This window comes from Hippocampus zosterae, chromosome 18 (assembly GCF_025434085.1).
Source record: "Hippocampus zosterae strain Florida chromosome 18, ASM2543408v3, whole genome shotgun sequence".
Lineage (NCBI taxonomy): Eukaryota > Metazoa > Chordata > Actinopteri > Syngnathiformes > Syngnathidae > Hippocampus > Hippocampus zosterae.
In genome coordinates this window covers 9978401-10003506 of record NC_067468.1, presented here as the reverse complement: position 1 = coordinate 10003506, position 25106 = coordinate 9978401, and the positions used below count along the sequence as shown (strand labels likewise).

Sequence of the window (25106 nt, the reverse complement as noted above, 5' to 3'; positions counted from 1 at the left end):
ACAGGCCCGGGGAGAACATGCAAGCTCCACACAGGGAGGCCGGAGCTGGAATCGAACCCGGTACCTCTGCACTGTGAAGCCGACGTGCTAACCACTGGACTACCGGGCCGCCCTATATTGAGTTTATCAATACATCAAATACTATATTTTACGGTGTGATGAATAGTGCTACCTTAACTACAGGTGGCCCAAATGTTAGTTTTCTGCTGACTATTCTCTCCCCCCCCCCCCCCCCCTCATCAGAAAGTGACTGCTGCAGATTTGGTTAATAAACACTTTTGGGCATGTTTAAAGATGTCAACACTGAAAACGAGTGCGCATCAACACTGCCCTGTTTTTGCGTTAGCTGTTAAGTACAAAACACTAACAAACTGAAACACCTAAATGACTTGAACAAATTAACAACAGCTAAAACAAATTTACATGTTTAAAAAAAACATGCGTGCGCCTCGCTAGAACGCCTGCGCTCTCGTCACGTGATCTTGACGCGACGCTCACAAGTGTCTTTTGGGCTCAGTGACGTCACAGCCCTGTTTGCTCGTCACCTCGGCGACGCGGCCGAGCTGAAAGTAGCTAAAACCTTTCCCTTTTACTCAGCCAATCGAAAATTTAACAAGTTGCCTCGAAGCCACTGTGAAAATGAAAAAAATATATTTAGAGAGACTAACACGACAAGAACGTCGAACTTAAAAAGTGTCGACGTATGACGCGACACGAAAGAAAGAAGGCCGCTTGCTTGTCAATTATCAGCTGAATGCATTGAAGTCAGTCAAAAATAGTTGAAGCACTTTTTGATGCTTGTTGGAGGGAACATCACACTCCACGACTACGCGTTCGGAGAACTGCTCGCACGTTCTTTTTATACGAAAGTATTGGAACACCCAGGTGAGTTTCTTTGTTTTTTGATGGTGTACAAGACTGTTTATGGGGGTTTCTCCCTTCAGTCTCCTGTACATAACTTGAAAAGTTTGTAAAAAGGGTCGTTTGTAAATCAAGGTTTCAGAATGTGTGTGTGTGTCAGTGCCGTGTTTAGACAAATAGGGTAATTAATGCTGTTTAGAACATTTCTGAACACGACTTGGGGAGTAACGCTGTTGTCTACCACTAGAGGGAGATACTGTGGCCGATTTTGAGAATGCCACAGTGAGGCCTTACAAAATGCAAACCTGCAGAACCAAATTCGTAATTCCCCTCACCTCTCTCTAAAAACGCTTTTTTTAAAAGTAGTAGCCACACCAGCGGCGTACGACCAAGAAGAATTCACAAGAATCTGAAGCGTGAGCAAGCATGCTTCCCGCACGCCGTGCCATGCTGCTTCGGCAGAAGCAGGACCAGCTGCGTGAGCGTGCGACTGAGGGCACGCGTGAGAACGAGGCCTGTCGCGTCAACAATTGCTGGCTACTGTCCAGCGACGCTCGCTATGTGGGCCACACCGTCCGGAGGGACGTGGATGACGTCATGATGCAGCACCGCTTCTCCGTCCACCAACGCCAACAAAGGTGATGCCCACAATGGTGGAGACATTTCGGCTTCTGACTTTAACTCGGTTCACGTCAAGTACACATAACGATTGGATGGTCGCCAGTCAATGGACTGGTGTCACTCAGACAAACACCCATTGCAGCTCGTATTCCCACCTGGGACCAATCATTGATGTCTTTAGTGTGTCCGAGATTCAAATTCAGAACCTTGGAATAGCGAATACCACAAGGGGCACCGAATGAAAATCAGTTTGCTAAAACAGATGGGTCTCCGGGGTCCACAGGCTCCGAGAGCTTCTGGACGAGGAGGAGCGGCAGCTTGTTCTGGCGGCTCGCCTGAACCGGGTGACCCCGCTGGAGAGGCAAACGCAGATGCGCGAGCGAGCTAAAAGTCTAATCGACGCCAGGGAGGCACAGCGGAGACAGGTGGTTGCACAAAAGTTGGACCAGCAGTTCAGGTGGGCTACACTGAAATCCACAGCCATTCCTCGGGGGTCGACCACTCGTGGTTTTATATGATCTGACATTGAGCAACGACCGATTCAAAATAACGCGTCTCATCGATTAATATTGTAGACTTAGCAAACAGAACGAACAAACCATGGCACTTGAAATCCAACCTCTTTGTTGCTGATGCTGCTTTTAGGTGTAATTCCACTGTCGACCACTGGATGGCGCCACACATGTATATGAGACATTAAATTTGAAAGAGTGAAAACAAAGTGCCTTCAGCTCAACTCCTATACATGACGGCATTACCAATAGGCTAGTTGGATGCCTATCACCGCGAATGACGAAGATCCACCGTATGTGTTTCCGCTCGATTGAGACACAAACTGTTTTGCGTTCAGGGAGCAGTGCCAGGAACTCCGCGAGGCCCAGACGAAGCGGCGAGTTTTGCAGATTTCCGAGGAACGAGCGGCCCAGATCCGCAGCCAGCAGGAGTGCGCCCTTGCCCGCCAGCGCGAGGAAGACATGTTCCACCAGATGTGGCAAGCGGACGCTCATGCCAAGGAGGAGCGCGAACGGCGCGAGGCGTCCGACGCGCGGCACTGCAACCAGATGCAGATGGACTTTCTGTGCGAGCAAATGGCCGCGGCCGAGCGCCTGCGGCAGCGCGAGCGCCTGGTCAGGCAGGAGGAAGCGCGGCAGGAGGTCAGCTGTGATTTTATTTATTTATTTTTTGTATGATGTTCAAAAAATTTTGAGAGAATGTCTATTGTGCATCTATGCTACCTTTTTAGAGGCCAGCTTTGGCCCAACCGCTGTCCGAGCATGCGTGCGTGTCTGTCCTGTCCTCACTTGCTGTGTGGGTGTGTGCGTGCAGGAGGAGGAAATGCAGGCTCTGCGGGAGCAAGTTCAGCGCGAGCGTCACCTCAAACGGGACAGCCAGACGGCCCGACGCCAACTGCTGGATGAAAGTTTCCGTCTGAAGATGGAGCGCATGGCCAAAGAACAGGAGGAAGAGCTCCAGATGGGCCTCAAAATCCTACACCAGTCACAGAAAGACGAGACTCAGGCACAGCAGGAGACGGCCGACAAGCGGGTACACCCCTTTCGCGCCCCCATCCCACTATGGAGACTAAATACTGTGTATCCATTGTTGCCACAAATTTCATTTTTTGTGGGGGGGTGTCACCCCGGCAGGCGAGCATGAGAGAGGAGGACCTCCGCTTCCGTCAGTATTTGGCTGAGCAGATGATCAAACGCAAGAAGGATGAGGAGCAGATGGAGCAAATGATGGCGGCTAAGATGAAAGAGACGTGGGACGAACGGGATAGACAGAACCTCCTGCAGCAGGAGGCCAGGAACCGACTGATGAGCGAGGTCATGGAGTCCCGACGGCTGCAGAACGTGCAGAAACGTAAGAACTGGAAACACCTTCCATTTAGTCGTTGACTCTTTGAGTCATCAAGCCTTGAAATTGGATGAACATATTTCCTATTGCTCTCATTGTACTGTTGAAGTTCATTTTTGTGTTGCACGCGTAGAGCATCTTGACTTTCAGAGACGCGCCGACCTCGCCAAGGAGCGAGTGGAGCTGGACGCCGCCTTCCGGGACATGAAGCGGGCCGACGAGGAGGTGGCAAAGAGGTGCGTGCGCCGACGGGTCTCCCGTTTGTTCGCGGTTGCCGGGCATTTTCCGCGACGTTTGCGGCACGCCCCGCAGGCAGCGTCAGGCGTACACGGCGTACCAGACTGAGCTCCGGGCGCAGATGGAGCAGCGTCAACGTGAGAGGAAGGAAAAGGAGGAAGAGGAGCTGAGGGAGCAGCAGCGGTTGGAGCAGATGGAGCAGGAGAAGCTGGAGAAGAAAGACGAAGTTATGGCCAGGCCCAATGACGGCGTCCTGCACCCGTTCAGGAAAGCGGACACCGTTGAGAAGCAAGAGTGAAAAAGCTTTTTTGCGTCAAGTGCTCGCCACAAACCCTCGGGGTAGGAGTGGCCAATGAAATGCAAGAAGCCACATGAAAAACTGGAATGCTTACCGAGGTTCCGAACCAACATGCTAACCTCAAGTTTGCTTTTATCATTTTTACTGTGTAGATGTGACATGTAAGGTTAATATGAATTTGAAGCAAAGTCATTAAAATCTTTACACTTTCGAAAATTATCATGGTGAAATATTATGCAAAAAAACACCAACTACTAGCTGTTCCGAGTCGGAACCCTCAAAAACTTTCAAAATCAATTTTTGGCTTGAGCACCTGCATCCAAAAATAATCTATGCACGTGCCTCCTACGCAGTGCACATGTCAAACCAGTCGATGGCGCTGATGTGACATTAGGATTAATCTTGCTGAAAAATCAGTGTGGCAGTTCTGGGCGGGACGGCTGGAAGCTCATACCTGTAGAGGGAGTGTTCAGGAAGGGAGAGTTTTGTCGGCTTCCCACTTCCCCACACGGGAGACACGTCACATCAATATCGAGACCACACATGAAGAAATATGAGCTCACATTATAACCCTTACAAAAAGGTAAGCGCTCATTTCATTTCTTAGGTCAAAGTGCTTGGAAACACAAGATGGTTTATTACAGCGCGGCAACATGGTTAGCAGCTCCAAAACATCTCAATCGGTTAAAAGTGAATACAAATATTTGTGTTTTGATTAAAAGTGTGTCTTTAAAAAAATACGTTGATAGCTGTTTAAATAAGTATCCATTAAAAGGGCGCACATTTGAAAGTTAAGATAAAATAAAATGACCAAAGGTTTGCTGAGGACAGTTCAAATAAGGCCAAAACATAAGTGATTAAATTGAGTTAGAAAGTCAACAAAAAATTCATTTGAAAATTAAAAAAGAAAATGAAAAGGTGGTTGAAGATTAATTTAATTCGAAAAAGAGAAAATTGGAATTGTTAAACATGTTAGATAAAATGTGTCAGTAGATGGCAGTTCAACTAAAAATAGGTAATTAAAAAAGAAAAGAAAAAGTTCAAATGCTCGTTGAGGGTAATTTTTGCAAGTTTTAACAAGATCAAAAGTTATGAACGTTTTTGTCAGTCGAGGGAGGTTGAACTATTCTTTATACATAATTTGAAAATAATATAAAAAGTAAAAGGACTGGTTGAAAGTGTTTTGAAAAAAAGTTGTTTGAAAAAAAACTAGTATTCGTCGGTTGACCTCAGTTTAAAATAAAAAGTAAACAATGTGAACATCAAGAATGGAAACTTGAAAGTTTATTTGAGGATAGTCGAAAAATAAATCGATCAATCAAAAAATAAAGAGTTAAAACTTGATGGGTGACCACTTTTGTTAAAAGGAGAGCAAACAAAAAGTGAATTTTTGCAGTTTATTTTGAGTCCCATAACGTCATCGTGTCTACGTCGAGCGATGACGTCACAGCACGCCTCCAATCACAACGCACGTCAATGCAGCACCTGCGTGGCGAGGTTGTACTGTCTCTTTAAGCGGTGCGCGTGCACGTCAACAAAGTCAACCCGGTGCCATCCATGAAAGAAACTCGGCAACCGGATGGTCTTGCACACTCACCTCAAATCAGGTCAACTCTTCTCTTACAAAGAAAAGAATAGTTGGTAGAAGAAATCGCAACGGCCGCCGTTGCGGAAGTACCTGCCAAGATGCACCTGTCGTGAGCGGCGGCCGTTTCCGGGTTGGACGCGTACGCGCGTGTGGACTTTGGCGGTCCTCGGGAAGTAAAAAGAAACATGTCCGTCAACGAGCTCTACACGACGGTGAGTCAGTCGAGTACTCCATTAATTAATTAGTTAGTTGGTTAGTTAGTCAGCCAGCCTGCCTGCTGGTTGGTTCGGGAAGGAAGACGTTGTCGCTCGCTTATTTAGTGACGCCTATGGGCCAACTTGGTGACGCAAGAGTGCGCGAGAGCACCTGTCGCTTACCTGCAGTGATATGGGCGACGCGAATGGGGAAGAAAGATGACGCCATGCTTCCCGCTTTGGTTGGATTCGGTTCGGCTCAGTTCGGTTCGGTGTTGTGTGGACGAGGAAGTTGCTGCTTGTGTTGCCTCTATGGAAATGTCTTGAGTAGCTACAAATTATTTGGAGTTACTCAAGTAACTCCTCTAGTGTAATAGGACTCAAGTAAGAGTAAAACTAAATATTCTACAAAAAAAACTGCTCCCGTACTAACTGGTGAGCAGAGGTGACTAGCGTTGACCTAAATTCAAATTATAGTCAAGTAAGAGTACTGTACTGTTACTCCAGAACAGGGGTCAGCAACCTTTGTGAAAGTGAGAGCGACTTCTTGAGTCACGGTACTGATTGACTCAAAGGTCTACCAGCTTGAAATAAGTTACTTGTTCAAATGACTTTTATTAATGTTACGATCATGATCTTCTTAATCATTAATGTGCTTCATTAAAGTGAAGGATTTCTCACAATAATCAGGACACCGATATCTGTCAGTATCCAAGACAGAAATCTGCCAGTGTTTACATTTTCAAATGATCACTTCAACCGTATTCCGAGAAAATCACAAGTCTCCCAAATCACTGCTGAGCCATTTTTCGAGCAGGCCCACAGTCTGTGGTTCTTGGAGCTTGGTGAGCTCTGCTCTACAACAATATCATTCAATATGACTGACATCCAGTGAAAATATGAGTTGTATGTTCTGAATATAGTTCATCACTTAATGGACATCGTGATTTCAAATATGGAAACACTTGCAGAGATTTATGGTGATAATGTTGCATATTGATAGTCATCTATTTCCTACCTTGGTACGTCATTGTCCTGATTATTGTGAGAAAGGATCAACACAGATCAGGAGTGTGCAACCTGCACCATTTGTGACTTTAGAAAATAATATTGAGTCCTGAACCCTGACCTCCAGCTCCGGCCTCCCTGTGTGGAGTTTGCATGTTCTCCCCGGGCCTGCGTGGGTTTTCTCCGGGTGCTCCGGTTTCCTCCCACATTCCAAAAACATGCGTGGCAGGCTGATTGAACACTCTAAATTGTCCCTAGGTGTGAGTGTGAGTACGAATGGTTGTTCGTTTCTGTGTGCCCTGCGATTGGCTGGCAACCGATTCAGGGTGTCCCCCGCCTACTGCCCGAAGACAGCTGGGATAGGCTCCAGCACCCCCCGCAACCCTAGTGAGGATCAAGCGGCTCGGAAGATGAATGAATGAATGAACCCTGACCTTCAATGAGCCCAGGTGAGGGAGGCCTGTAGTTGTTTCCAAATTGGACAACTTGGCTTTCTTTGTGACCTCCTTAAGAGTCCTCAAATTGATTGTCAATGTCGCAAGCAGCCGTTCGAGGGTAGCAAACATTGATCTCATCATGTATTCAGATGTAGAATTCATTCTGCTACTGTGAGCATGTTTTTTGCAGTAGCCCTCATCTTTATTGCGTATTATTATTATTATTATTATTTTTGCTACTGCTATTATTATTAAAGTGACATGCTGCCGTTTTCAAAGAGGACAACAACTGAAGCTGAGTTGAAAAGCTCCTTGAGCAAGTACCTTTTATTGTCAGAAGCAGACATTTCGGCGGTCTGCCAAACTTGCCTCCTTAAGTCCTCACACACACACACACACGCACACACACACACCTCCATCTGCTTCCTCTGCCACCTGCAGCGCAGGATTAAAACCAAGTCTGGGGGTCCTCACAACAGATGCTGGATAGACACAACACGAGCGCACAACCGTACCCCACTGACTCATAACTAACGACAATGACTCACAAAAGTTCGACATGCTGCATGTTGGTGACCTCATCATGAGCAGCACATGTGCGACATTAGCTAGGCTAATGCTTGCGCTTTTGTGTGTGAGTGTTGGTGTTCAAGCGTGTGTATGTTTGTGTACAATTGTCTGCACGTGCGTGTTAGGCAGTTTGTGCACAAAAGTGAGTGCATGCGTGCATTTTTAAATTTGTGTGCTAATCTGTGTTTGTTTGTGTGTGTTTCTGCACATGTGCGTATGGGACTTTTTGTGTGTGTGTGTGTGTGTGTGTGTGTGTGGGCATCTTTATGTGCATGACTTATGTGCACGTGAGTGTGCGCGTGTAGTTCCTGTACATCTTGATCCGCAGCCTCCTCTTGGTGGGTGGAGCTTCCTGCTATGAGGAAGCTTGCGGGGGCGTGGCCTCCTCAAACAGGAAGTCTTTCAAATCAGTCTTTTGTTTATTGATGATTATTAATGGTGAGTATTAACGATTGATTGATTGATTGGCTGTCTTTCTCTGTCTTAGTTGTTGCCATGCCTCCATTGTGGACTTTGTACGAGATATGAAGCCCAGTTGCCTATCAGGCCACGCCTCTTTTTATCTTCTGTATTTTTGATATGCCAGATGCAGGTGTCTAACTCTACCCCTGCCTCCATTCACCCCCATCGCAGGACATTTCAATCTTGTTCTCCTTCCACACAAACCTGCACAACAGCTTCTTGTTCTTGTTGTTGTTGTTGTGAAAATACCCTCCCCCCCACCCCCCGCCGTTGTTTCGCGCTTTTGTTGGGGGATTAATTGATGAGAGGCCCCCAGCTCCTCTCAGTGACCCCGTGGCCGCACGTTTGGCGCAGCACTGGCATTGTATTAGTCCATGTCTTGACTGCACACCCGCTGCTCTGTAAGCACTGATTACTCATGACTCATCGCTTGTCGTGGGTGACTTGTTGCGTGCGTGTTTATGTCTGTTTACATGTGTTTTTCTATATGTCACTCTGTGTGTGTGTGTGTGTGTGTGTGTGTGTGTGTCTGTCTGTGTCTCCACGTGTACATGTGTTTTTAATTTTTGTGTGTGTCTTTATCTCTGAATGTGTGTCTGTGCGTGGGTGTATTTCAGTACACGCGGGTATGGATCCCGCACGAGGAGAACATATGGCAGGCGGCGGAGATCACCCGAGACTTCAAGCAAGGAGAGTCCGTGCTGCACCTCAGCCTGGAGGATGGCACAGTAAGCGCTTTTATCGTGACATCTCGTCTGTGACATGGCTGACTTGGCGTCACCATCTCGTCCCAGCCGCTGGAATACCCGGTGGGCCCCTCGAGCAACGCCATGCCCTTCCTGCGTAACCCCGACATCCTGGTGGGTGAGAACGACCTGACGGCGCTGAGTTACCTTCACGAGCCCGCCGTGCTGCACAACCTCAGAGTGCGCTTCCTGGAGTCCAATCACATCTACACCTACTGCGGTTAGTGCTGCCACCTCCTGAGGTTTTCCTGACTCAAATTCAGGGGAAAAGAGTTCTTGCTTCCGTGTCCTGGAGTAATCGTCACCTGTTTGAAGGCCCCCCCTCCCCAAAACTTACCACCGCATTTGCAGTCAGAAAGAAAATCTCTCCCGCGTGGCTCTTGTTCTTCTTGTACTCTTACCACAGTGCTGAGTGTGTTGCGTCGCTGTGCGTAGGTATCGTCCTTGTGGCCATCAACCCGTACGAGGAGTTGCAGATCTACGGCGAGGAGGTGATCAACGCCTACAGCGGTCGGAACATGGGCGACATGGACCCGCACATCTTCGCCGTGGCCGAGGAAGCATACAAACAGATGGCCAGGTGGGAGCGCGACGGCGGCGGAAAGCGTTAGCGTCGCCGCGAGCAGGAGCACGGCAGTCACGTCCGTCCCCCCCCCCCCCACTGGGTTGCGTTTCTCAGGGACGAGAGGAACCAGTCCATCATCGTGAGTGGAGAATCGGGAGCAGGCAAGACTGTTTCTGCTAAGTATGCCATGAGGTTCTTTGCCACCGTTGGAGGAGCTGCCAACGACACCAATGTCGAGGAGAAAGTCCTCGCCTCCAATCCCATCATGGAGGTCAGTCTCGTCCAGTCCCATCAGGAAGGTCAGCCCATTCTCGTGGACGCTCCATATTACTCCAGTCTACTCCGATGTTACGGGGAAGCCTCATGAGGCCAGTTTAGTCGCTCCAGTCACGGGTGTGAGTCAAGTCAGATCAACACGACTCAAATTAATGCACTGTCGTGTCTCAGACTATCATGGAGCGGAATCTAGTCCAGTCTTGTCCACACGAGTCTGGACTAGCCTAGTTAATTTGCCAGGTTTAGTCAACATCATGGAGGCGATTGTAGTCCAAATGGTTTATTGAAGTGAGTTGAGTCCTTTTTGGTCGATTTGGGACAGTGGGGAGGAACTTGAAGGTGGCCAATGTTACAAGTATCTTCCTGCTCTTGACTCGTGGTACCGTTCTTTGTACTTCATCTGGGCTTAGGCCATTGGGAACGCCAAGACCACGAGGAACGACAACAGCAGTCGCTTTGGGAAGTACATCGAGATCGGGTTCAACCGCAGCTACCACATCATCGGAGCCAACATGCGAACGTACCTGCTTGAGAAGTCGCGGGTGGTCTTCCAGGTGGGTCAGATGTCGGAAAGTTGCTTTTTTTGGTCATATGCAGAGGTAAACAAAGGACAAAGGAAGCAATCAAAAGTGTAAATATGTTTTTTCGATTGTCGGAAATAAGCAGAGGGGAGAGAGCGGGGATTGCTGCGGTCTGATGTGTTTGTTGCTGGTGTTGCAGGCTGAAGATGAGCGCAACTACCACATCTTCTACCAGCTGTGCGCGTCCGCCTCTTTGCCGGAACTGCGAGACCTGAGCCTCAGTGAGTCTTCTCCACTCCGAACACGCCGCTTCTTTTTGCAGTGACTTGGCCAGGCCCAGCTGGGCCGTCATCACAGGACTTGATCCCGACTCGCCCGCAGAAATATGACGTGACTCAAGTTGATCTCCACTAAAACACAATGATCCTATTTCTGTCCTTTGCTGCCAGCCAGCGCCGAAGACTTTGTGTACACGTCCATGGGCGAAAACATCTTCATCGACGGCGTGAGTGACGCTGACGACTTGGACAGAACCAGGCAGGCCTTCAGACTACTGGGTGAGTGCCCACCCCCGCCCTGAACCCCCTGGTTCCCTCACTCACAACCCCCTTTGTAAATTGTGTGACGCTTGTTGGCATTCACGTAGTCCCTTGGCAGTTGACAAGAATGTCACATCCATTCAAGCGCAGCAACTGAATAAAAAAAAAAAAAGTGCACAAAGCCAGTTTGCATGAGTGCTTGGGTAAAATACGTAGTTTGAGGAAGTCTGTAAGAAGTAGTGATAAAGATAGTTGGCCTAGTCGGGCTTGTTGGGATGGTTAGTGATGTGAGCAGTTCCTCCGACTGATATCGCACTTTGACATCTTCTCATGGCCGTCCTCACGATGCGTGTGTGCAGGCATCAAAGACGCCAGCCAGAACGCCATCTTCAAGGTCCTGGCGGCCGTCCTGCATCTGGGCAACATCGAGATCTACGCCGACAGGGACGGCGAGTCGTGCCATGTCTCAGTGAGTACTCGCTTTGGTTTCATTCTTGGCTTTTCGTCAGTGGTGATGATGTCTCAACTGTTGGACGTCAGGGTCGAACAGATAGTTTTTTTTTCTTTTTTTAAATTCCGCTACTGAATCGATGTTTGGCAGGGGGAAAAAAATGACACAACCAACAAATATGGACAGAATTGCATACTTGATGTCAGGTTTGATAGAATAAGCACACAAAAAATATTCAAATAAAAGCATTGGCCTGTTTTACATGTTAGCATCCCCGGTAAAAACAAAGAGTTTGATTGCGTGGTCATGTGATCACGGGCCGCCAAGTCCCCCCCGACGCTCCTGACGGCCGATTGTCGTTTCAGAGTGACGACGTCCACCTGGCTCACTTCTGCAGGCTTCTGGGCCTGGAGCATCCTCAAATGGAGCACTGGCTGTGCCACAGGAAGTTGGTGACGGCGTCCGAGACCTACGTAAAAAACATGTCGGCCAAGCAGGCAGGCAATGCCCGCGACGCCCTGGCCAAGCACATCTACGCCCGCATGTTCGACTGGATCGTGTCACACATTAACCTGGCGCTGCACACGACCTCCAAGCAGCACTCCTTCATCGGCGTCCTCGACATCTACGGGTATTGCCCCCATCTCAGTTGCTCTCATCAGGTCCCGGCTGATAATCGTGTCGCCCGCAGGTTTGAAACCTTTGAGATCAACAGCTTTGAGCAGTTCTGCATCAACTACGCCAACGAGAAGCTTCAGCAGCAGTTCAATTCGGTGAGGTGCCCCCTAGACTTAGGATGTTGAGTTGAGCGTCGATGAGATTTGAATGACGGCAGTATATGTCACGAGTCGCTTAATTCTCTTGCAAACACACAAAGATTCGGAGGGACTGACCACTCTGGGGCGGGCAGAAGGCATGAATTGGAACCAGAGTTACAAAATGAACCATCAGCCGTTGCTTTGTGTAGGCGTAAAAAGCAGGATTTGACATTCAATCATCTTGAGTGAAAACTAGGGTGCGCTTGAAATACAAACTGTTTTCCTTCTTGTGTTCTCAAATTTGGTGTCAGGCAAAATAGTGTGCTGCCATGTAGTCGCTGACAGTGAAATTACAAAATACAAAATAATTACCATTAGGAACAAAAAAAATCTTCCAAATAACGGTATTGAACTCGTCAAATAGGGGAAATTTTTGTTTGCTTCCTTTTTTGAAGAGAGAATCTTTGATTTCCATTTCAGCATTTAAATGGATCGTTCTTGTGATGTACATTGGTTGACCCACCCCCCCAAAATATAGACGTGCGCATCTTTTGGTCCTTACGGAAAATGGCAATTTTGTCATAAAACTCTTAATGACATGGGCTGTCCTTGAAATCGCGGCCCCCTCTGTCATTGAAGTTGCCCTGCAAAGGGGGAGAAATGAACAAAAAGGCAACCAAGGTTTGGGTGGGAGGGAGGAAGCCGTGTTTTTCTTGGCAGTGGGTGCTAATGGTGTGTGCATGATGTGATGCGTGTCCAGCACGTCTTCAAATTGGAGCAGGAGGAGTACATGAAAGAGCAGATCCCGTGGACCCTCATCGATTTCCACGACAACCAGCCGTGCATCGACCTGATCGAGGCGCGACTCGGCGTGCTCGACCTTCTGGACGAAGAGTGCAAAGTCAGTCACTTTTTCTCCTTCTCAGAACATGAACACTTTTGACTTGTGACGCGGGACTAAAGTCTTGCGTCAGCATCCGAGTTAAATTTGCTTGGTGAGCGCTCTCACATCTCAAGTCATCTTTTCCCATTGAGGCACAGTTGTGTGTTGATTTTTATAGCAGGCTTACTTATTTCTTGGAATGATTTTAGTCTTGTAAAATTTTGACTTGCTTCTCTTGTTTTTTGATTATTCTCATGAAATTACAAATTATTCTCGATGACTATTCTTGAAATATAACGTGATTGTTTTTACAGCTCTTTTTCTGATATGATTCTTCAGGTAAAATAACATTTTCCGCACAGTTCTTGTCATGGATTCTCATCAAAATTTTTGGGGTTTTCTGGACTTAATCGTCACATTTCTCACATTATCCTGCGACGCATCAACTTGACTACTTTCTCGCCCAAAGTACTGTGTACGACCTCCGTGGACTTCCTGATGATGCGCTTCCTGTCGATGCACTTGCAGGTCCCCAAAGGAACAGATCAGAACTGGGCTCAGAAGCTGTACAGGCAACATGCCTCCAGCCCCCACTTTCAGAAACCTCGAATGTCCAACTCTGCTTTCATCATCGTCCATTTTGCTGATAAGGCGAGTGACAGAGCCTGCAAGTTTTAGTGTTATTAATTTTTTTAAAAATATATGCTAATTTTGGATATTCGTGGGGCTGGCCCCATCCTAACCCAAATCCCCTGCCTATAGTAGGGGACCACTGTACAGTAACTAAACGAGTTGTTGAAATACATTGGATAGATTGGTCCATCTTCTGATCGCATTAGTGATCGATTGTCATTATTTTTGTACTCACTGATGGACTCCAAAATCCTGATTTTCCCAAATCTGTCACAAAAAAATGGAAAATCACTTCTGCGTTGCTGCCGCGTTTGAGCTCCTTGCATGTATCGCACGCCGTTGCCCCTAGGTGGCGTACGAGTGTGCAGGCTTCCTGGAGAAGAACAGAGACACCGTGAATGACGAGCAGATCAACATCCTCAAGGCCAGTAAGGTGAGAATCCAAATTCCTCCCAAGACATGATGCATATCAGGGCCCAACAGATGAATTGGTCAGTCGATAACGTTGGCTTTTATTTGCCCGTTAAGGAACCAGCATTTTTTTCTTTTCAATTAATCAGCTCATTAATTGGTGATCTGAAATGCCTAAAAAAAATCCACATCAGCCCTTCTGAAGATATCCAAAATCTCAGTTGAAATAGATTACGTGAGATTTACATTTAATTTTTATAGGCCGCAGCTGATTTTTATTAAATTATTAAATTCCAATTACTGATTAATCGGCTGATGGATTAAAAAAAAATATAAACTGCATAAAATACGTTCTCCGCTTCAATGTCACTTCAATTCTCAGAGTGCATTGCGTGGTGCAAAGCATTTAAATACGGTAATGAAATTATAAGCACGTTAATCCACGTCAGATATGTTTGTGCTGCCCGTAGTTAAAATTGTGTCATACTTAACACGTTTATATTTGATTAATATTGCTTGTAGAAATTAAAGTTTGCTTTGTTTTGAATGCCACATCCATAGAATGAGCATATCACCAAATTTCATGATATACTTTTGAGACATAACAAATAATGAAACCGATGTTACTCGTGTCCAACTGCGGTCACTGCTTGGAGTACATCAAGGTCAAGTCAATCGACAAACATTGGCCATTTAGCTGATTATTTTGGCCCATGTTTGAAGGGCCGTAATCGACTGAGTGTGTCCCCAGCTTCAGCTGGTGGCCGACCTGTTCAGCGGCGAGGACGGCGCCCCCAAATCCGCCAGAGTCAACGTGCGGCCCGCAAAGTCCGCCCCCAAACCACCCAACAAAGAACACAGGAAGAGCGTCGGCCTGCAGGTGAGCGCCTGGCCCGCCCTGCTCGGCAATGGCGGAGGTGCGCGCGCGATGGCCCGCAACGGCTTTGTTCACATCTCGCCCGGCGCGCTTGTGTTCAGTTCCGCAGCTCTCTGCATCTTCTGATGGAGACACTCAACGCCACCACGCCTCACTACGTACGCTGCATCAAACCCAACGACGTCAAGGAGGCCTTCTCGTAAGTCAATTATCGGGGGTTCCCCTCCTCCTCCGATGTCGACAGCACAAAGGTGTCCACAAAGGGGAAATGCCTCACCAAATAAACACACAAATACAGCCTGCACGCCGACAGGACAAGCACACATCCCGATAAGTCAAACCTACTGTACAAATCTCCCAAGTGAAGCACGCACGCGACATACCGTAGAAGCGGAACATCCCATGTTAACAGCACAAACGCAGATGCTTTCATGTCGAGGAAAGCCAGTGGGTGTCACGTACTCGTTCCCTTTTGCTGACGCGCGTCACATGAAAGTTCACGTCCTGTTAACGTGCGCGTTGCAGGTTTGACTCTGGTCGAGCAGTGCAGCAGCTGCGAGCGTGCGGCGTTCTGGAGACCATCCGCATCAGCGCCGCTGGATACCCGTCCAGGTCACACCCTCTGACCGTTGATGAATTTTTATGATGGTTTTGATTAATTTGAAAGTCAATCAGTTCCCAATGAATTGTTCACCCTCTGTTTTTATTTTGAGGCCAAAGCCTAAAAACCAAAACAAAAAAAAACCCCAGTCAATCGGGCCTTTTTTCATCCCGCCCAAAAATCAACGGGTGAACCACGCCTGTAATTGGGACTGTCACTGTATGTCGCTGGCATAAGAAAAATCTGAAATGAATCCTGTTTGTACAGGTGGACATACAACGACTTCTTCAGCCGGTATCGCGTGTTGATGCGCAAGTCGGACATGTCGTGCCCAGACAAGAAGTTAGTGTGTCAGAAGCTGTTGGAGACGCTCATCAAGGTGAGAAGCTACAAAAAATGCCGTCGGCAAACGCACGCCGCTCAACTGCACAATTGCCAACAAATTCCAGTTGCACGCCTCGCCACTCACTGAAACTCTGTCACCCCTCGAGATACAAATCCAATTTCTTCTCCGGCCACGCTCGCTTGGAAAAGCATCTTTCTGCATTGAGAGAATGCGGGGCAATTCTAATTTCCTGTTTCATAACAAAAAATGGCGCTCGATAGGATTGTACAGTTATTAAAAACAACAATTATTTTCATTTACCTCAAATGGTGGTGAAATAGTGGTGGTGAAATACTCTTCGCGTGACAGTCAGGACGCCAACATGCTCAACGGGTAGATACAAACAGCTTGACGGCGACCGTCGTTTTGTTTGACTGATGAATGGATTGATTGATGGATTCTTGTGGGCGGGCCAGGAAGGCGACATGTTCCAGTTGGGAAAAAGCAAGATCTTCTTCCGGGCGGGTCAGGTGGCCTATTTGGAGAAGCTGCGCGCCGACAAGTTCCGCGCCGCCTGCATCACCGTCCAGAAGACGGTGCGCGGATGGCTGCAGAAGGTCCGCTACCAGAAGATCCGCAAATCTGTCATTTTGCTGCAGAGATACGGGCGAGGATACTTGGCGCGCAGGTCAGTCCACGCTCCCATCCTCGAACGTCGTCATATTCGTAAACCTCGTTTTCATTTCTGTCGCTCGCTGATGATCTTACATCCCCATAACCTCTGCCCACAGATACGCGGAATACTTGCGCCTGACACGCGCCGCCGTGGTGTGCCAGAAGAACTACCGCATGGCCAGAGAGCGCCGCGCCTTCCTGAACGTGCGCTGGGCCACAGTCACCATCCAGGCCTATGCGCGGGGGATGTTCACACGCAGGATCTACCAGGAGGTAACACACACATGGATGCAATGGGCTACAAACAAAACACACAAGAGTGAGTACAAACAACAAAATATGAGAGTCACCAAACATGTCGACGAATAAGCGACTTGCATGTGAATGAGGTCACGGTAACATGAAAGCATGCGCTTTTGTGTGCTTGGGGTGGACAAAAGTAGCGTTTGTGAGCAGATGGGGGGCCTGACGTTGTCAATTTGGCCAGCCACGTCACGCTTACGCCTTCTCCTGCCCGTTTCCAGTTCCTGCTGCACCACAAGGCGCTGATCATCCAGAAGTGCGTCCGCGGGTGGCTGCAGAGGCTCAAGTACCAGCGGATGTGGCGGGCCGCCGTGGTGCTGCAGTGCGCCTACAGGCGCACTCTGGCGCTGCGCCATTTCAAGACGCTCAAGACGGAGGCGCGCTCGACCAAAGGCCTGAAGAAGCTCAACACGGGCATGGAGAACAAGATTGTCCAGCTGCAGAGGAAGATGGACGACCAGGTACCGTCACGCGTCTGCACCCGCGCCACCACATTTCTTCACATACCCACGGTTGACAAATGTTAACGACATCCCTCGCGTATTACTACGTCTATTTTAAGATGTTCAAAATGTTTCAATTTTTCCGCCGATGTGTAGGGAAAGGAGTACCGCGAGCAGAACGAGCAGCTCCTGCGCGCCAACACCACCCTCGGCACAGAGCTCAGTCGCGTCCAGCAGGAGCTGCAGCACCTGCAGCAGGCGCGCAGCCAGCAGGGAAGCGCCACTCAGCTGACGGCGATGCGGGCCGAGCTGGAGGCGCTCGGCGTGCAGCTGGACGAGGCCCAGGCCCAGAAGAGCCAGATGGAGGAGCAGCACCGTTCCGAGAAGCTGGTGCTTACCCAGGTGAGAGCGTCGTAGAAGAAAAAAAAAAAAAACACTGCTCGTAATCCGCCGTGTGATCGAGCTCCACGTCTTTCTCGGCAGAGGGTGGCCGAACTGGAGAAAGAAAACGCACTGCTCAAGAGCCAAAAGGAAGAACTCAACCAGAAGATCAAACAACAGTCCAGCCGCGCTCAAGGTCAGCCAATTGCACCGCGGTACACCGGCCCGTCGTGGGTGAGATGGTTGCACAGTATGAGCTGTTCACAGCCAGCGTATTGCATATGCGTGTTTGTGCGTGTACGCCCGCAGAGGATGTGGGAAGCGCCTTGCTGCGCGCCGAAATGGACGCCGAGCGACGTCGCTACCAAAACCTCCTGAAAGAATATTCCAGACTGGAGCAGAGATACGACAACTTGAAGGAAGAAGTTTCTCTCGGCAAGGTTGGATTTTTTTTGTTGCTTCCTTTTGGACAAAGGACACGTTTGACTTTTGCACAGTTCCAGATGGGCCACCACCGAACCTCATCCAATCAGAGCAGCCTGGAGTCGGACTCTAACTACACGTCCATCTCCACCTCGGAGGCGGGAGACGCCGATGACGCCCTGCAGCTGGTGGAGGTCTGTGTGACATCTGTATGTGTGTGCGTGCCTGTTGGAGAACTTTATTGATGCTTGTGTGCATGTTGCTCCCGCAGGAGATGGGCGCCGACAAGGCGGCCATGGACATCAGCATCTTCATCAAGCTTCAGAAGCGCGTGCGCGACTTAGAACAAGAGAGGAAGCGGCTGCAGGCCAGCCTGGATAAAATCGACGAAGCAGCCAGGAACAAGGTTAGCGCGTTAACACGTTAGCACCGTTTGCTCATTGGAATGGAAAAAAATATGACCCAGTTGGGTCCTGTCGATTCACCTTTTCACGTTTTTTTTATCTCCAGTATATCTATTAGTTCTGTAACTAACGGTTATTTTCATAATCCATTCATCTGTGGGATGATTTTTATTTTTTTTTTAATATGAGATGGCTCATCTGTCCATTTGAAAAATCATATGAACTGGCCGCCAACCGAATGCAACTTCCAGAACTGCGAGGAGGAGACAGCCAAGCGTCTCAAGAGCGCAGCTGATGCAGAGCAGGAGGCAGCAGACTTGGCCTACAATAGCCTGAAGGTACTATGAATTCAATTTTTTTTCCCCAAAAACATCTTTTGTGACGTATCAACCGGGCGTCCGCAGCGTCAGGAGCTCGAGTGGGAGAACCAGCAGCTAAAGAACGATCTCAACGAGTTGCGTCGCAGCGTAGGCGAACGGGCGGCGGACACCGACGCCTCCAAACAGCTGCGCGATGGCTACGACATCCTGATGAGTCAACTGAAGGCAGCCACTGAGGAGCTGGACGCGCGCAAGGAGGAAGTGGTCATACTCAGGACGCAGATCGTCAGCGCCGCGCAGCAACACGACCACAACAAACACGCACAGGTGTGTGGACGGAGGTGTCCAGCGGGGTGGCGCTGTGTATTCATCATGTGGTGTTTTTGCGTTACAGGAGAACGAGAGCGCGGATGAAGTTGACATGGGGACTCTACCTTCGGACAAAGACCAGGCTCTGATGGTCTACCAGCAAGTGTGCCAGTCCAAAAAGTAGGTTGACCTCATTCTGTATCCAGCTGCGCTTCTTCGCTAAGCCCCGCCCGCACGCTTCCTGTCCCTAACATCTCAGCCCTCTCGTTGTCAGCCTGCTTGCCTCTTTCTCTGACGCCTCTTCCTCTTTCTCCGACGTCACTTCCTGGCCCGAGTCTGACTGGGCCGAGCTGAACGAGGACGGAGAAGTTTTGCTGGCATACGCCGGTCTCAAACAAGTCACCAGGTTGACATTTGCTGCTGTTTCTTCTGCCCCCCCTTCCTGTTCTTGTTCTGCTCCTTGTCATGCTGGTGGGGACCTGCCGTGGTCCGCATTTCGCCCCCTGGTGGCGCCTTTGAGTGTCTGCACCATACTCAGTGGGTTTTTTTTTTTGCGGGTTAGACTCCTCGAGTGCGAGCTTCAGTCTCAGGCACGCCAACACGGCGAGGAGGTGGAGGCGCTGCGGGCCGAAGTGGAGACGCTGAAGGAGGACGTGGAGAAGAAGCAGGAGGCACTCAACTACACGACGTCCTTGTCGCCGGAGGCCCTGCTGGAGTACAGCGTGCAGCTGGAGATCACCAGGCTCACCAACGACAACCTGGTCAGTGCAAAGCAAATGTTGCACTCGCCACGTAACGCCACCTCGTGGAACGGGGCGCTCATGTAACTCGTGTGAAGCGTGTGCCCTGACGTGCGCATACCTTGTAGTGTGTATGTGTGCGATAGGCGTTTGTATGTTGGCTGTGCGTGTGACGTGTGATGTTCCTCGCGCAGGACTTAAAGGAGCTGGTGGAGAAACTGGAGAAGAACGAGCGCAAGCTAAAGAAACAGCTGAGGATCTACATGAAGAAGGTCCAGGAGCTGGAAGGTAAAGTAGAACGCGTGGCCCTTCGCCATCACCACGACAGTAACGTACTCCCTTGTCACGGTGCGTGTTCTCAGTGAGTCACAGCAGCAGTCGCACCAGGTCCGACTTGGGTCGCCATGTGACACTTCAACGCAAGGAGAAAGACTTTGAGGGCATGCTGGAGTATGATCAGGAAGACGAAGTGATGCTCATCAAAACGCTCATCACAGGTCACACGGCGCTTCCTCTTTGGGTGGATGGCCCCATTGGCCAATACTCTTTATTTCTTAATCAGCCAGTTTATGTCAAACACATGACTTGACAGCTGTCATGGATATAGTAAGAAAAGAATGCAGAACTTTCCCTAAACAACATGACGTGTTCGGGTAATGACCCCCCCACTTAGCGCCCCGTCCTGGCCTGTATGTGTTTTACAGATATGCGTCCTGGCATGTTGTCAGGCACAGTCCCGTGTCTTCCGGCGTACATCCTCTTCATGTGCGTCCGCCACGCTGATTACGTCAACGACGACCGCAAGGTGGAGTCTCTGCTCACCGCCACTATCAACGCCATCAAGCGCGTCCTCAAGGTGAGAGCACCACACACACACACACGTGCATGTCTGGCGTGACGGTTTCCCGCTCCCACGCCTGAGCTGACATCCTTGTTGCGTGCAGAGGAACGAAGACTTTGAGACGACTTCCTTCTGGCTGGCCAACACCAGCCGACTCCTGCACTGCCTCAAACAGTACAGCGGCGACGAGGTGACTGCAACGCCGCCTTCGAAAGTTGACGCCATCTTGACACTTTGAAGTTGACTGCACAAGAAATTGAACAGTGTGTGTTGTGCGTTAGGCGTTCATGGTTCAGAATACGTCAAAGCAGAACGAGCACTGCCTGAAGAACTTCGACCTGGCCGAGTACCGACAAGTTCTCAGCGACCTTTCCATTCAGATCTACCAGCAGCTCATACGCATCGCCGAGGCCACCATACAGCCCATGATTGGTCAGTACTTATTCCACTTCCTGAAAGATTGTCACTCAGTCAAGCCGCCAGTGGCCATCTTACGTTGCCACTCGCTAAGCCTGACAACCTTGAATATGTCGATTTTGCCACAGCATTTTTTTGGATGCTGAGTCCAAAAATTACATCTCCATCTTAGTATTCTTGGATCACGCTTCAATGGGAAAGCCAAAGCAACGGAACCAAAGAAATGAGCGCAGTTGCATAGTCGATTGTCAAAATTGTGCTTGTTTAGCCTGTTTTTGGGACCCTTTTCTGTTGTCTCATCTTATGCGTCATGTCAGTCTCTGCCATGTTGGAGAGCGAGAGCATCCCGAGCCTGGCGGGGGTCAAGCCCGCCGGCTATCGGAACCGTTCATCCAGCGTGGACAAGGACGGGAGCGCCGGCAATGCAGCCGGCGGCTACACGCTACAGGCGCTCATCCGCCAGCTGGGCCTCTTTGACGGTGTCATGCGCGACCACGGCCTGGACCCCGAGATCGCCGGCCAGGTGGTCCGCCAGCTCTTCCACTGCGTCAACGCCATCACGCTCAACAACATCCTGCTGCGCAAGGACGTCTGCTCCTGGAGCACCGGCATGCAGCTCAGGTTTGCCGAAAAGCGTGCGCGAGATATACTATGAATGTGTTGACTGGCGTTGGTGCGTGTGCAGGTACAACACGAGCCAGATGGAGGAGTGGCTGCGTGCTAACAAGTTGTACCAGACGGGGGCAGCGCAGGCACTCTGTCCCATCATTCAAGTTGCTCAGCTGCTGCAAGTCAAGAAGAAAACCTCGCAGGACGCCGACGCCATCTGCTCACTGTGCACTGCCCTCAACTCCCAGCAGGTGGCCCCCCACCCCCGAATGCCCACCAGCCCCAGTCAATCAAGGCGACTGACGCTCTCCTCCTCCTTTGTGCTTGCGTGCAGATCGTCAAGATCCTCAACTTGTATACGCCGCTCAATGAGTTTGAAGAGCGCGTCACCGTATCCTTCATCAGGAACATACAGGTGACACACACAACACTGAAAATACGTGTGAGGGTCTTTGTGAGTAGCGCGCATGTAACGGGAATGTGTCCGTGCAGAAGCAACTCCAGGAGTGCGAAGCGGCTGGCGCGACTCAGGAGGGGGGCGTGGCCAAGGAAGCCCCCCAGCTGCTGGTGGACACCAAGCAGACGCTGCCGCTGCTCTTCCCATACGCGCCGTCCTCGCTGGGCCTGGAGACACTCCACATTCCCGCCTCGCTGGGACTCCACTTCCTGGTCAGGGTCTGACCTCACTTCCCCGCCAGCGGGAGGTGACCATTATTTATATGGACGGATTTCAACGTGAAGAGTTTGGTTGACCTTGATCACAAGTCAACGTTTGTACTCATTTTGTAAAATACATTCAGTTTGAAACAAGACGTTCCTTTCGCAACTGAATTTATTTGTTACGGAAGGACGTTGCCATGATAACAACTTCTGTTTTCATTTCAGCCAAATATTCCACTACCTCGCAGGATGAAAGAGTATACGATTCATGATTTCTGCCCTCTGTCAACTTGCCCCCAGAGATGGTGCACTATTCAATCAATCATTAAATCCACTGCACTATGTAAACGTCAATCCTAAAGTAGATCCTTTGGGCATATCCTAGTCAACCATATCACAATTCCTAATGCGCAAATTTTAGTTGGATCATTTCAGCCATCGAGTCAACTAGTCCAATGGGCTGCAGTCCACTATGTAGTCAGTCCACTGTAGAACAATCCTGACTCGAGTGTATTGGATGAATGGCGTCAGTTCATTTGTAAGTCGGCCACCTCACCTGAATGAAAATGCGTTTGTAACGATCGGGGAGTGGGCAACGATGAACTCCGTTGGCAATCATTCCCGACTCCACAATCACTACATGGGGATTTCTAGTGGACTTTTTTGGAACTCCAGGTCCACTCCTTAGAAGAAGAAAAAAATCCCTGTGCCGGTGAGGAGTCGAAATTTCAGAGCTTCCACGCATTCTTCATCATAAGGATGAAGAAAGCGTCGTTGTCGATGGAGGCACTGACGCCGCAGTAGTAGTTGATGAACTCTTCGTGTGTCACCTGCGTGAGGTCAAAATGGCAGCAGCTCGTGAGGGTTAATGTACATTTTTCCCTGGGAACACAAAGTTCCACAACATCTGTTATGTGTGTTTCCTACCTTCCCGTCTTTGTCATATGGCGAATCAAAGTTGTCAAGGAAGGTCCTAAACACCTGCTCCTCGCTCCATTCGCCGTTCTGGTATTTGGGGTGATACTTGGCATTGTAGACACCCCTAAGGTCGTCTACGGTGATCACGCCATCTTTGGTCTTGTCCAGTTTGTGGAAGGCCTGCATGACCACATCTCTGCGAGCCTTGGACATGGCAGGCTGCCAAGGACAGGTCGCCATCAGTCGCAACAGAGCGGAGTGGCGTTGGGGACATGGTCGGCATGGCGCATTTACCCGTAGCGTGATTAGGAACTCGTCAAAGTCGATGGAGCCGTTACCGTCGCGGTCAAAGCGCTGGAAGATGGCAAGCGCTTCCTCTTTGTCCATCAGGAGGCCGTATTCGTGGATGCCTTTAAGGAACTCCTTCAAGTCCAAGGAGCGGTTGGCGTCATCGTCCATGATCCGGAACGCTCTGAGGGACAAAGTAAAAAAAATCCAATGAAGAGGGACAACCGGAGAGTGTGTACATGCTCCTCAAAACCAAAGCTAATTAGCCAACATGTTGATGCTAGCCAGTTAGCATAAATGTTTTAGGCTAAACACGCCGTACCATACATGGTCGTTTTTTGGGGCTAAAATCGCCTTTCTTATACATGGTGGCTTTTGGGGGGGCTAAAAACACCTTACTATAATCGGGGGTGTCAAAATCAGGGCCTGGAGGGGGCGCTGTTTTCCAAGTCTCCCTGTTGCAACACACCTGTTTCAAATAATCAGATCATCATCAAGCTCTGCGGAAGCCTGTCATTGAACCTGTTCATTTGAATCAGGTGTGTTGCAACAGGGAGAAATGCAAAACATGCCGACCTGAGTTTGACACCCCCGCTTGAGTCTGTACTCCATCAATTCAATTACAGGCTAACTTAGTTGTGGCTGGACTGGATTCAAACCCTTAAAGGTCAGTGATTACACTCATCGTTGATTATATCACACTAGACGGGCTACAAAACAACTCAAAATCAGCTACTAAATATTACATTTGTCCGCGACACTTCTATCGGATCAAAATCGGGCGACATTTATATAGTCTGATGTCAGCATTAGTGGATGTGACTTGCCGGGTTAAACAAAACTGTGTTGGTCTATGCTGGGTTTTTTTTTTTTTTGGATTGGATTGTTTGACTTAAAAACAAGCGCACAAGTCTCACCTTCCGAGACCTTTAATGCCAGCCGAGCCTCTGGCCAGACACTGGAGGCGGAGTCTCTCGAGCGGGTCGGAACATGACGTCAGCTGCCGTTTGGCGTTGAGCGCCATCTCCCGGTCGTGCCTGGAAGTTCCTGCCATCTGTGACGCCACCACGATGTCTGTTTAACCCCGCCCACCACCGCTCCTCTTGCTTTTCTGCAGAAAAGTTCTTGTCACTGCCCCCAAAAAATATTATGAAGTCAACAAATGTCGTCACTGTCAATCGCACAAACAGGATGATGTCTTTCCGACACGTCCGAGTATTCCCAAAGCAAAACTACAGAACCATAACCTGCTAGTTGAGGATCCTGCGTGTTTGTTTTCTTTCTTTGCAAAACATTTAGTTGTTCTGACCCTACTGGACTCACCTGTCACTCAACACACACCGGAAGCGCCTCCCGCGGAGGGGAAATCTCCCAACACCCTAAAGAAAACACGACGAACGGAAGCGTGAAATGTGAGTACAAGAGTTGCCTGAAACGCCGCCGTAGCCACGGAGACGCACCACCCTCCTCCTCGCCCCCCGCCCCCTTTGAATTGCTCGTTCGGAACGATCGCTGATTGTACTGTGAAGAAGCGCCAGTCATGAACGCCAGGTGCAGTGTGACCAATCGCGCCAAGCTATTTTGCTTGAGCACGCCCTCTAGATGTCTTTCTCGGAGAACGAGCGCTGATTGGACATCGTACGAAGGTTAACCCTT

At 49.4% G+C, this 25106-nt stretch overlaps 3 protein-coding genes across 9 annotated transcripts; 2 read left to right on the top strand and 1 right to left on the bottom strand.

Annotated features, from left to right (window-relative positions):
* Window positions 1–523: 523 nt before the first annotated feature.
* cfap53 (cilia and flagella associated protein 53) lies at window positions 524–4067 on the top strand. The gene is made up of 8 exons (XM_052050752.1): window positions 524–885; window positions 1228–1499; window positions 1766–1939; window positions 2333–2636; window positions 2809–3027; window positions 3129–3345; window positions 3473–3575; window positions 3652–4067. The coding sequence occupies exons 2-8, from the start codon at window positions 1288–1290 to the stop codon at window positions 3872–3874; spliced, it is 1452 nt and encodes a 483-aa protein (XP_051906712.1). The 5' UTR covers window positions 524–885; window positions 1228–1287; the 3' UTR covers window positions 3875–4067.
* Window positions 4068–4293: 226 nt separating this feature from the next.
* Window positions 4294–23106, top strand: myo5b (myosin VB). 5 transcript variants are annotated; one of them, XM_052050533.1, is made up of 39 exons: window positions 4294–4457; window positions 8751–8861; window positions 8928–9099; window positions 9315–9459; window positions 9559–9715; window positions 10131–10274; window positions 10441–10522; window positions 10691–10798; window positions 11140–11249; window positions 11597–11862; window positions 11923–12004; window positions 12750–12890; window positions 13401–13523; window positions 13855–13938; window positions 14668–14796; window positions 14895–14992; window positions 15319–15405; window positions 15662–15773; window positions 16196–16407; window positions 16511–16667; window positions 16919–17158; window positions 17297–17542; window positions 17624–17717; window positions 17831–17961; window positions 18019–18138; window positions 18216–18350; window positions 18600–18686; window positions 18753–18995; window positions 19063–19157; window positions 19540–19738; window positions 19912–20005; window positions 20080–20214; window positions 20422–20573; window positions 20662–20748; window positions 20840–20990; window positions 21293–21596; window positions 21661–21835; window positions 21919–21999; window positions 22077–22396. In XM_052050533.1, exons 1-39 carry the CDS (start codon window positions 4428–4430, stop codon window positions 22263–22265), a joined length of 5508 nt encoding a protein of 1835 aa, XP_051906493.1. In that variant the 5' UTR covers window positions 4294–4427; the 3' UTR covers window positions 22266–22396. The 5 variants fall into 5 exon arrangements, with proteins under 5 accessions (XP_051906493.1, XP_051906490.1, XP_051906491.1 ...); XM_052050530.1 differs by lacking the exon at window positions 4294–4457 and adding exons at window positions 4834–5674; window positions 22470–23106 and having other exon boundaries at window positions 11597–12004; window positions 22077–22288; XM_052050534.1 differs by lacking the exon at window positions 4294–4457 and adding an exon at window positions 4835–5674.
* On the bottom strand, window positions 22399–25088 carry capslb (calcyphosine-like b). 3 transcript variants are annotated; one of them, XM_052050897.1, is made up of 5 exons: window positions 24774–25070; window positions 24368–24581; window positions 23457–23634; window positions 23172–23381; window positions 22399–23074 (listed from the first exon to the last, which is right to left on the bottom strand). In XM_052050897.1, exons 2-5 carry the CDS (start codon window positions 24502–24504, stop codon window positions 22973–22975), a joined length of 627 nt encoding a protein of 208 aa, XP_051906857.1. In that variant the 5' UTR covers window positions 24505–24581; window positions 24774–25070; the 3' UTR covers window positions 22399–22972. The 3 variants fall into 3 exon arrangements, with proteins under 3 accessions (XP_051906857.1, XP_051906856.1, XP_051906855.1); XM_052050896.1 differs by having other exon boundaries at window positions 23172–23634; window positions 24368–24561; window positions 24774–25088; XM_052050895.1 differs by having other exon boundaries at window positions 23172–23634; window positions 24774–25086.
* Between the last annotated feature and the right edge of the window lie 18 nt (window positions 25089–25106).